Here is an 11,810-nt window from a genome sequence, read left to right as displayed (position 1 = left end):
TGGCATCCCAGGGTCGAGCCAGCTTCAGGAGGCCAGCTCTTCTCCCCACCTTGGTGTCCCCATACCTAGCTCAGGACCTGGCTAGAGGGCCTTGATACGTGCTCGTTGAAGGCTTGGGAGTTTTGTCCCTGGGTTCAGTGGGAGGAACCAGGGGAGGGGGCAGTGGTCGGGGAGAGGAAGCTCAGAGCGACCTGGGGACAACTGGCTTTGGTGAGGTGAGTGCGAGGACCCGGAAGTCTGCTGGGCTGAGCTTCCAAAAGGAACTTCATTTGAGCCCAGAGAGGGCCCGAAGCAGGGTGGCCAAGCCTTGACCGTGCTGCCCCCCATGCTGGAGGGGACCCCCGAGATGACCCCTCTATGGGAGCAGCCCACCCCTGGGGCCCCCTTAATGGGCAGAACTTCCCGGCCTCAGGCCTGAGTTAACCACCTTCCTTACTTCCTCCCCCCACTGCTCTTTCCTGAGGCGGGAGGTGAGGCCGGTCCAGGATTCAGTCCACCGGAGTCACAGGCCTTTGCTTTGATTTTCAGCATCAAGTGTTGCGAGGGCTGCTGCAGGTGGCAGGGGCTGGGGGCTCCTGGCACACCTGAGCTCCTCTAGGGGCTGCCCTCCTTAAGGCAAAGACAAGGTAACCGGGGCTGAGAGAGAGAAGAAACCCAGCCAGCTCCTGCAGCTTGAATGCAGAAGAACCGGATTCGAATGGAGGCTTGCCTGGCCCAGGCCCCTGCACGCGGCTTCTCTTGTCATGTTGGGGGGCTGAGGGCTGAGGCGGGACGGGGTGGCCCTGTGCAATAGCTGGGCACCTGCCCCTTCACCCTGGTGCACTGACCTGAGGACTGAGGACACCTCGCCTGTGGTCCAAGAGGGGTGTTCACTTTAGGGCCCTCAGAGTCTGCTGGTCCAGGATGGTGGCTCCCAGCCCCGCAGAAGGCAGCTCCTCTTTGAGCTGTGGGCAAAGGCAGCCATGCCCGGCCACCTCCAACTCTCCTGAGATGCGGGACTCAGGAAGGAACGTCATACTTGCCAGGTGACCAGCTTGCCCCATGGGGATGTGTGAGTTTCCCGAGTGTCCCAGAAAGACCCAGAGGTGAAAACCCAGTCCCCCGCCTCACCCTGCAAAAGGTCCACGTCCCGAGCCCTCCACGCTCCCTCTGTGTGTCTCTAAGCTGGGCTGCAGGGTCAGAATGCCCTGCCCTGGAGAAGGGTCGCCATGGGTTCCTTCACACCCACTGGCCCTGGGGATAAGTGTAAATGTGTCACGGAACTGTCACCTGGGCCCTGGGAGCCCTCGGGCAGTGTCGCCTAAGGTCCTCCCAGTGCCCAGGGCTGAATAGTGCCTGGGTGGCCATGAGTCTCCAATATGGAGAGGGGGCTCGGCTGGACCCCTCCCCCCAGTTTTGCTCGGCCCTGGGGCAGGCCTTAGTCCCAGCGGAGAAGCTCTGCCCTGTGAGCATCTGTTCCATGGGCACGTTGGAGGGAGGGGACGGGGAGTTAAAAAGCTCTGGGGTCGGGCAGAGGGCTGAGGCTGATGTCCAGGGCGTGGCCACCCCACGGGGGCATTGGGACGGGCCTCAGAATGGCCGCTGGCTTGGCCGTGCTCCTTCAGAAGCTGGTCGTGAACCTCCTGACCCCAGAGGAGCTGACAGTTCCCCCAGGAGGACGTGAGCTGATGCTCGCCCCTCTGGGGACTGAGACCCATTAAAGGAAAGAGACAGGGCGCGGGGGTGGGGGGGTGGGGTGAGAGGGAAAGGGCAGCAGGCAGGGGGCGGGCGGGCGCGCTGGGAAGGTGGAGGACCTCTCTCGCTTGGTCTCTGCAATGAGGAAGTTCTCTGCAGCTCGTTTCCTTTCCCTTGCCGAGTGCCTGAAACAGGAAGTCGGTCAGTGAGCGGGTGGCAGCAGCCGGGGCGGCCGAGAGGGGACCGACGGCGGGTCGCGGTGCAGGGGCCCAGCTCCCCTTGGCTGTGCAGGTCCTGCGGGGAGGGCGCCGGCCCGGCCCGGGGAGACCCACACCCGCCATGGTCCCCTGCTGGAACCATGGCAACATCACCCGCTCCAAGGCCGAGGAGCTGCTCTCCAGGACCGGCAAGGACGGGAGCTTCCTCGTGCGCGCCAGCGAGTCCGTCTCCCGGGCGTACGCGCTCTGCGTGCTGTGAGTACCGGGCCCTGCCCACCCCTGCTCCTCCGCCCTGGCCTGGCCTCTCCTGCCCAGGCACGGAGGTGATGGAGGTGCCACTCAGTAGAGGGGAAGCCGGCTCTGGGCTTAGCCAGGGGCCCGGCTCTGGGATGTGTTGTTTTTATGTCGAGTGACCTTGCACGCACCCCGGGTTTGTTGGTGGGTCCAGCTGAGGCCCATTGTGGACCTGCTCGGCCCTGGAGTTCAGGTTTTGCAGGGCTGGAGCCCTCCAGGGCCAGCCTGGGGCCTGGTCACTCGCTCCAGCTACCGGGGAGCCGTGGGGTCAGGGGCTTCCTTGGGGTTCCAGGGTCCAAGAGAAGTGGGTCCGGGCTCTCTGAGACGGGCAGAAGCTCGGGGCTCCGTGGTGGTGGGTGTGTTAGAGAGTAGCTCAGTCAGTTCAGGTACTGGTCAAAGTATGCCCAGTTCGGAAACCCTCCTGGAAGAACAGAAGTGGCAAGAGGGGACCCTTCCTGTGCCAGGCTTTGGGCCTTTGGAGGAAGCCATCGTTTGGGGAGCCATGAATAAGGGTGTGTGTCGGGGGGTCACTCAAGAAAGGATTTTCAGTTCACCCAGAAGTTGTATTTGGGGCCCTTGGAGCAGAGGAAGTCACATCACCGACAGCAGGAGCCTCTTCTGTCCCCTCCACAGCCCTTGGGTCTGTCCCCACCTGTTCGGGCCTCTCTGCCACCATCAGCTCTCTCCGCTCCCCCTCTCTGGGATGTTGCTGAATGCGCCAATTGGCCTAAAATCGGGAACCGGCCACTGGCTGAAGTTTCCTTTTTAAAACACCCTTCTCAACCAATGTCTGAAGGAGGCTCTCGGCCCTGCAGCCTTGCGGTCTAACCATCCCCACTGGGGCCTCGGGCAGTGCCGGGCATGGGGGGGGGAAGGGTGTGTGTCCACCTGCACCTGTCAGGTCCTGCCCCTGGTCTCACAGAAGGGTCCCTCTGAGCAGGCAGGCCTTGCTGCTGTCCACACAGGAGGGGAAGTAGGTCATGGACACGGGCCTTGTTTGGAGCGTTGAGTCTGAGCGTTTGTCTGTGCGTCGACCTGTTTCATCCTCACGACAACCTGAAGTGCAGGTCCTTTTGTTGCTCCACTTTGCAGATGAGGAAATTGAGGCTCAGACGGGTTAACCGAGTGATGACAGTCAAAGCCAAGGACATCTGCCCCCAGAGGCTGCACCCAGACAACCAGACTGCTGCCACCCCACTCCTGTGCCTGGCAAGCTGGGTGTGAGCATGGGTTCCGGGTGGCAGCAAGAGAAGCCAGGGCGTTTACAAGGGCGGCTGGGAGCATTTAGAAATTAACACAGGCTCTCAGGGGTCACCCGGCCCGAGCGCTGACGGCGTCAGAGCCCCTGCCCCCAAGGTCGGCTTCCTGGGCCCCCAGTTCTCACACCCCAGGGGAAGCAAAGCAGACCCAGGTTTCCCCGCAGGCACAGCCCCTGTGGGGACCAGTTGACGGGGCCGTAGAAATAGTGAGGAGATCCTGATCTGTCTCCACTCGGCCCACGTGAATCTCTCCCCTCCCCTGGGTGTCTCGAGAACTTCCAGGCTCCAGCTCGCTAACCTTCACAGCAGCCCTTTGACCAGGGAGCTGTGGTAGTGCTCAGGCTACAGATTGGAACGTGGGTCTCTCTGACTCCAAACTGGGAGCCTTGTAACAAGCCAGAGCTGGGAGAGGCCTTGGAACCTCTAGTCCCACCACCCCTGACTCTACAGGTGGGCACACCTCAGAGGGCTTGAGGCTTTTGTCCACACATCCCTGCTGGCCGGTGGCAACCTGGGATCCAGTAATGGTGTACAGTATTCGTTCCTCCACCTTGCCTCTCCTCCCCTCCCCTCCCCTCCCCTGCACTGGGTTACTCTTGGAGCCTCGGCCGATGTGCCTCTTAGGGAGGGTACCCGTGGTCCCCGCAATGTCCATCATCCTCTTAGCCCAGGGCTGGGCTTCTTGTCAGTCTCCCATCCCCAAGGCCCCTTTAGCTCCAGACACCAGGACTTGGAGCCCTTCCCAGTGAGTCCAGCCGTGAGGCCAGCCTCTAAGCCCAGGCCCAGGGGTCCCCTTCCTCCTCCGCTCTGTGGGGGAAGCCACCCTTCCTGCAGGGTCAGGAGGCCCTGTAGGCTGTGGGATACCACGAGCCACCGAACCTTCCAAAACCCTGGGAGACCTAATTTTGCCATCACCCGTGATGTTGCCCATTAAGGAGGTTTAAAAACGAAAAACTAGCTGAGTGACAACTACCTGCCACCTTTCAGCAGCTCATTTCATGAAAGAGAGTGTCCTTTAACACCAAAAGGCAGGAAGAACATGCTCTTTAAAAATAAATAAATGAATAGAGCCAAAAACCAGTCCTTTAAATCAAACAGGTTTAACTTCCTGAAAAACACCCCCTAGCCCGGCCCTATCCTTGGTTTTCTCTGTTCCTGGGACGGTGAAAACCTCACCCCACGCCCTCCTGGCCCACGGCCAGCGATGGGAACCCCGACGGGTTTCACAAGCGTGACTTTCACAAGCATCAGGCTTTACCCTCTGCGGTCTCTCTGGAAGTTGCCGGGAGTGCAGGAGCCCGAGTGGGGCAGCTGTGGTGTCAGGGCCTTTTAAGACCCTGTTCCAAAGGGAGCCAGGAAGCCTCCAAGACTGGCCCTTCTGCTCTAGAAATCTCCATATGGGGAAAGACCTCAGGGCCCAGGGTGCCCAGACCTGTCCTGCCTGGACCCCAGTGGCTGGAGCATCTTCCCAGCCCCTCTCGTGAGTGAGGGCATGGCAGGGGGCTTCCCACCCCTGGTTTAGGCAGGGGCGTTTGGAGCTCCAGGAACTGAGGGCAGCTTCCTCAGGAGTGGCCTTCGTGCTCAGGAAAGAAGACAGGATTTGACTATTTAAATGGAACTAGGGAGGGGGTGAGAGACACTAAAAGACAAGGCTGCGATTCAGCGTGGCCCACGTGACCGAGGAGTACACATTCACCCTGGGCCTAGCAAACCCACACTTCCTCTCGGGAGGTCAACCCTGCCACCTGCCACTGGGCAGGAAAGTGCAGATCTGTCCTCAGCAACTCAGAAAGCCCTGCTTTAGGGGGATCCCGAGGCCCATCTCGGGGTGCAGAGAGCTGGAGGAGGAAGATCCCAGGAGCTGACCACATGGAATTGAGTCCATCTCTGCCTTCTTGCAGCAAGGGCCTGAGAACGTGATGGGCAGAGGGCTCCTAAGTCATGCTCACCCGGCCCCACTCAGACCAGCCAGCAGAGTCGGCCCTGCTCTAGGAAGGCCAGGGGGGCTTCTTGAGGGGGCCGTCCGGCCCCTCTTGTATGGAGGGTGCTAAGAGAGGCTGTCAAGCTCGTGTCCTCCTCTCCTGCCAGGACTGTGCTTCCACGTAGGGACCAGCTCCCCTGTCAGGTGCTTTACGCTGCAGAGAAGAGATATGTCTTTGGGGATGGGGGTTCCTCAAGGTGAGAGGTCACGGGCCAGCTGGGCCAGCCTCTCCTTGCCCTAGCTGCGCAGGCAGAACTAGAACAATGGCTCAGTGGTGTTGCGGATACACCTCGCTCTCTGTAAGAGCAGCCCGGGCCCTGAGAGCAAGCCTATATACGACTGGGTCCGTCAGCCACCATCCAGGATGGAGCTGCCTAGTCGGGTGGCATTCCCACCAAACCACACCGGAGAGAGTTGGCTTCCCTCCCAGGGGAGGGGGCAGATGCATGCTGTCTGTGACTCAGAAACCAATGCCGGTCCAGCCAGCTGTGGCGGGGATGCTGTCTTGGTTCCCCTCAGCACCTGGCCTTTCGTGAGCTGCCCAGGCAGACCTATGACCTCCTTCCCAGGGACAGTACACCAGGCAGCCTGGACTTGGTAGCCTTGTGAGCACAGCCAGAGAGGTGAAGAAGCACCAGGAGGACATTTAGTCACCAAAAGTGCCCTCAGAGAAGGCATTCTACTTGTTAGGAAGAATGTGATGGCCCACTTGAGGTAAAGGCAGGCCACGAGGCTTGCTGTACAAACCAAAGGTAGTTGCTAATCTGTTCTGCCTAAAAATAACAGCAAAAGACTTATAAAGGGCACATGTGTGCTGGGTTCTGTTCTAAGCTCTTTGCACATATTAACTCACTCACTGTCCACAGTGGCCTTTGGAGGAAGTGTTATTATCCCCACTTTACAGATGCGGAAACTGAGGCCCGTGATGTTAGGTAACATGCTGTGTTTACAGTACTAATTAATGGCAGGGCCAGGACTTGAACTCGCTGTTCTTGGGAGGGAGAAAGAGAAGCCAGCAAGTCTGGGTGTGTGTAGGAGACCCCTGGTGATGGAGCCACAGAGAAGGGACTTGGAGGGCAGAAGTGTCCAGAAGAGGTGTAAAGCCATTTACTGCAGTGTGAATGGGTGTGATGTAATCCGCCTTCCTCCAATCCCCTTTCAAAGTTTAGTAAAGTTTACACTGATCGTGAATTACTTTTGTGCAAATGCAAAGGAAAACACTGTTTTTCCTAGCTGGTATTGACAAAGTGGGGGGAAAATGCTGGCCCAGGCAGTAGTCAGAGCTGGAGGACCTCAGCTCTTGAAATCTGGTTTACATAAGAGGTTGTCCAAGGACAACCGTTCTGAGCGTTCTTTCTGCGTGCAGGACCCGGAGGAAGGGTTGTGCCCGGGAAGGCCTATGTATGTAACAGATTCCTGGTTCCTTCTGTGTGCAGTGACTCGGAAAGCCCATGGTAAATTCGAGTGTCTCCAGGTTTTCTGTGCCCTTGCACAGCATCCTGGAGCAATCCTTCCAGAACCAGAGTAGGCTCTGGCTTTGGTGTGTTTTGCAAGCTTGCCTACTTGACAGGTGAAATTCACCTGTGCACAGACGTCGGTGCTTCTCCGTTGAGTGGTCCCATCTCCTGGGGTGGTGATGAGAGGTGATGAGAGGTGAGGCTCTAGGCCTTCCTCCCTGCCCCAGAGATGGAGTAAGATGAGGTCTGCTCTTCCCTCCCTAATTCAGGCCATGTGACGCAGTCCTTAGGGGCAAGCCCTCTGTGGTTGGCTACCCCTGATGTGAATTCTAGCCTTTGCGAGATGCTCACCTCCCTGTGCCCACCCAGCATCCTCACTGGCAAAATGCACACTCGTTGGGTTAATTTTTTTATTGCAGTATAATTCACATCCCATAACATCACCCTTTAGGTAGTATACAATTCAGTGGTGTTTAGTACATTTATAATGTTGTGAAACCATCACCACCATGTAATTCCAGAATATTTTCATTATCCCCCCAACCTCGGCAAAACCCTCTGAACCCGTCAGTCGTCACTTTCCCTTCCCCTTCCTCCCAGCCGTTGGCAACCACTGATCTACTTTCTGTCTCTGGCCATTTGCCCATTCTGGGTATTTCATATATATGGAATCATACAATATGTGGCCTTTCGTACTTGACTTTTCCCACCTGGCATAATGCTTCCGGGGTTCATCCATGTTGTAGTACGAATCATTCTTTTTATGGCTAGATAATAGCCCATTATATCAATCTACCATATTTGATTTAGCCATTCATCAGTTGATGGGCATTTGGGTTGCTTCTCCTTTGGGGCTATTAGGAATGATGCTGCTGTGAGCATTCTTGTACAAGTTTTTCTATGGACGTGTGTTTTCAATTGTCTTGGGTGGAACTGCTGGGTCCTATGGTAATTCTATGTTTAACTTTTTGTGGAACTGTCAGACTTTCGCACAGCAGCTGTGCCGTTTCACATTCCTGTCAGCAGTGTGAGAGGGTTCTAATTTTTCCACATCCTCAACAATACTTAACAGCTTTTTGATAATGGCCATCCTAGTGGGTGTGAAGTGACATCTTACTGTGACTTTGATCTGCATTTCCCTAATTATGAATGAAGTTGATATCTTTTCATGTGCTCATTGGCCATTTGTGTATACCTGCTTTGGAGAAATGTCTATTCATACCTTTTGCCCATTTTTTAAAAAATAGGGTGATTTGTCTTTCTGTTGTTGTCACTGGATAATTGAGAAGATAAAATGGGAGAATGTGGGCAACACGTGTACAGAGTCAGCACGCTGAACACTGGCCGTTACCTTTTATGAGCTACAAAGTGAGTAGTGACATCTCGGAAGCAGAGGCGTGCAGGGCCATCTGTAAGGAGCATTCCGCAGCAGACGGAAAGAGGACAGTGGTGGCTGAGTGTCACTTCTGGAGCTTCCTGGAGGCTGTGGGAGCCTCCAGGGACACTGAGCTGTCATGCGGGGCCTCCTCAGAGGAAGTGCTCAAAGAGATGAGGCAGGAAGAGGGCTTGAGTGACGCGCCAGTGGCCGGTGGCTGCTGGGGCCCGGGGCGAGCTCCTGGAGCTGTGAGGGAGAGAAGGGTCAGGGGCACAGGTGCCGGGAAGAACCGCCGAATGAACCGCGGAGAATGAAGAGAAAGTGGAGGAGTGGAGGCCATCTTAAGAGTCATTAAGGACCAATGTAGGAGTGAGGGGCTGAGGGAACTAAAGTCCTAAGACTCCGAGGAAGCCCAGCAAGTGGATGAGCTGGGGAAGGGGTGTCGACAGCCCAACAGGTCAGGCCCCTGGTCAGTGAGCAGGACAAGCCTGCCGCTCTGTGGCCCGGATCCCTCCTCTCTCCCCTGCTCGTTTCACACTCCCTTTGTCCCATTAATGAGAAAAACATTGCTTTTAAGTACCAGCATCCAAACCATTTGGGTTCAATTACTTATTATAAATAACACCAGACAAGGCTGGCTCCCACAGGATCAGCTGCTCCGGCCCTTTCCCTCGCCAGCCAGAAACCTGCCCTCCGGAGGGGAGAGGCTTGTTGAGGCCATCTCAGGCATCGATGGCAGTGCAGAAATAGATTCTGATAAACGGGGCAGCGTTCTTTCAAGTAACTTTAAAAAATACAGTATTAAGTATAACATACAAAGAGTGCAAGGTAAAGGAGAAAGTAATCACCCAGTCACTGAGATGAGAGACTAACATAAATGCTGTTAATTTGTTGGCATATTTTCTCATTCATTCTCTCTCTCCCTCCCTGCCCCCCATATGCACACACACACACGCACAAGCACATATATATAAGCTCCATAATATATACACCTAATACCATATAATATTGGTCTGTATTTTCTAGCAACATTAGCATTTTCCCACTTAGTTAACCTTTCTTCCTAAATATCATATTTAGTGGATGCACAAATTCTATTACATTATGTGCCATAACTTATGGAATGATTCTCCTATTGTCAGACATTTAAGTTACTAACAGTGTTTTGTTGTTATAAATATGGCAGTGATGAAGGTCTTTGTGCAGATATGTGACATTTCTGGTGATAGATTCCCAGGGGTGGAATTACTGGATCAAAGATAATGTTTTTAAGGCTTTTGATGAAAATGGCAAATTGCTTTCCAGAAATTTTGTTACAAGTTATGCTCTGGTAAGCAGTACCAGAGAGTGCCCACCTCATTCCCATCTCCTTATACTGAATATTTTCATTTAAAAAAACATTATTAAATTGCAAGGTGAAAGGTGGCCAATTTCTGTTCATTTTGATTTGCATTTCTTGATCGCAGTCATGGTAAGCTTGTTTGGATTATTGACCTTCATCATTTCTCCTTTGTGGATGGTCTGTTCCATTCTCTGTGCCATTTTTCTTTTGAAACTGTAGTTTCTCTGTTATCTATTTGCATGAATTCCTTATATCACATTTGTTGCAAATATTTTCACTGTGGTTTGCCTTTAAACTTTATGACCTTTTTCTTTTGTTCAGAGATTGTAAATTTTTGCCAAGTCTATAAATCTTTCTGTTCTTGTCCTTTTGTGACTTTTTTCCCCCTTTGCCTTCCAGTGCAGAGAGTCCCTCTGCACACAGAAATTTTATTCTTTTTCTTCCTGTGGGGGGCAGGGCCTTTGGAGCTAATAGGCTCGGGCTAAGGGATGACTCTGCCTTTCCAAGCTCTGGCAGGTTGTCTAGTCCCATGGGGCCTTGGTTTCCTCATCTGCAAACCAGGGCTAAGAATACCCATGTAGCGGTGTCGTTGGATGGATTGAGTGAAAGTGTATATCACATACTTGGCACAGTATTTGGCAAAAGCAGATAGATTATAGGTTTTTTGGTTTTGTTTTGTTGCTGTTGTTGTTTTACATTGAACACTTTAATCTTTCTGGAATTAATGAATGGTGTAAAACAAAGATTTATGTGTATTTTTCTCAATGAACTATCTTTCTCAAAACCTCTTACTGAATAATTTATTCCTCTCCATTTGTTATTCCTCTCTTACCATGTATTAAATCTTATATACCTCTTTTTTGCCTGTTTACCCTGGTCCATGTATGTCTGCTTTTCTTACACCAATTTCATACTGAATGCATTACCACAATTTTATAAACTATTTTATTTTAGGATTTGCATATCTAGTCTTTTTAAGTATTCTTCCAGGTGAAACAGATAATAACTTTGTCAAGTTGGAAAAAATAGTATTGGGACTTTGTTTGGAGTTGCATGAAATCCACAATACAACTTGTGAAAAATGGACCTTTTAGTATTATTCAGTCTTAACAATAAATATAGCTATCTCTATTATTTTAAATTTAGTAATTTTCTTCATAGATCCTACATATTTCTTGTTATGATTACTTCTGATTATTTCATAATTTTGTTACTGTTGTGAATACCTTTTCTTCTACAGTTACCCTTCTGGGGTAACTGATAACATACAGAGAAGTTGTAGATTTTATAAATTCACCTTTTATTCTATATGTTTACTCCTCATTATTTAAAATTATTTTCATTTGCTTCTCTTGGATTTTCTTGCTAAACCATCAAATCATGTACGAATTATAATCATTTTGTTGTCTACTTTCCAAATACTTATAACTCATTCAGATTTCATAACTTATTACTTTGGCCAATATTTCTAAAATATTACGGTGAAGGATATGGGAAAAAGAAAATGTCTACCTCAGACAGAAGTAGTGTGAGAATCAAACTTGATGCTGCCTGGGAAGGACTTCATACAGTATTTGGCACATAGTTAGCGATGGAGAAAAGTCAGTTGTTCTTTTCATGTCAAAGAAGGAGCTGTCTTTTCCTAGTTTTATGAAGAGTTTGGAAGAACTGAATATTAAATTTTATCAAATGCCTTTTTAATGTCTATTGAGATGATTAAGCTGTTTCTCTTCTTTCATTAACTGGTTAAGAGCTTGATTTTATAGATTTCCTAATAGGAACCATTTTTTTTTGCAAGATTAAAATGAACTGTTCTTGATTATGATAACTTTATTTCACTCTGAATTTTAGCATATGTGTTCATAAGTGAGATTGATTTATATGGTTTTGATCATGTTATGGTTTTAGAGTCATTTGTGTTTTGTAAAACATCCTGGAGACATTTATGAAGCGTCATCATTATCTGACTTTTTTAAATACAAAAAAAATTGGCAAAGGTGCTTTTCCTCAGAGCCATTTATAGAGATAATTCTTTAATATTTACTTCAGTTTCTTCTTTGGTATTGATTTATTCTTATTTTCTATCTCCTCTCATGTTACTTTAAAAAAAATTTTATTTTAATGAAGTATAGTTGATTTATGTACACATTCTTTTTCATATTCTTTTCCATTATGGTTTATCACAGAATATTGTATATAGTTCCCTGTGC

The 11,810-nt window shown here is 51.2% G+C and overlaps 1 protein-coding gene across 1 annotated transcript in view; it reads left to right on the top strand.

The window, feature by feature from the left end:
- Positions 1-2,013: 2,013 nt before the first annotated feature.
- INPP5D (inositol polyphosphate-5-phosphatase D) overlaps positions 2,014-11,810 on the top strand; it is a gene marked incomplete at its 5' end in the record, with an annotated part of 131,392 nt that continues 121,595 nt past the window's right edge. Inside the window, one exon of the mRNA XM_082658363.1 lies at positions 2,014-2,147. Within this exon, the coding sequence (XP_082514489.1) occupies positions 2,014-2,147 (134 nt within the window). The remainder of the gene's footprint in view (positions 2,148-11,810) is intronic.

The sequence above is a fragment of the Grampus griseus genome, assembly GCF_964374135.1.
Source record: "Grampus griseus genome assembly, chromosome: 7".
Classification (NCBI taxonomy): Eukaryota; Metazoa; Chordata; class Mammalia; order Artiodactyla; family Delphinidae; genus Grampus; species Grampus griseus.
Note: the sequence above shows the minus strand (reverse complement) of the source record. Positions and strands in the feature narration are given on the sequence as shown.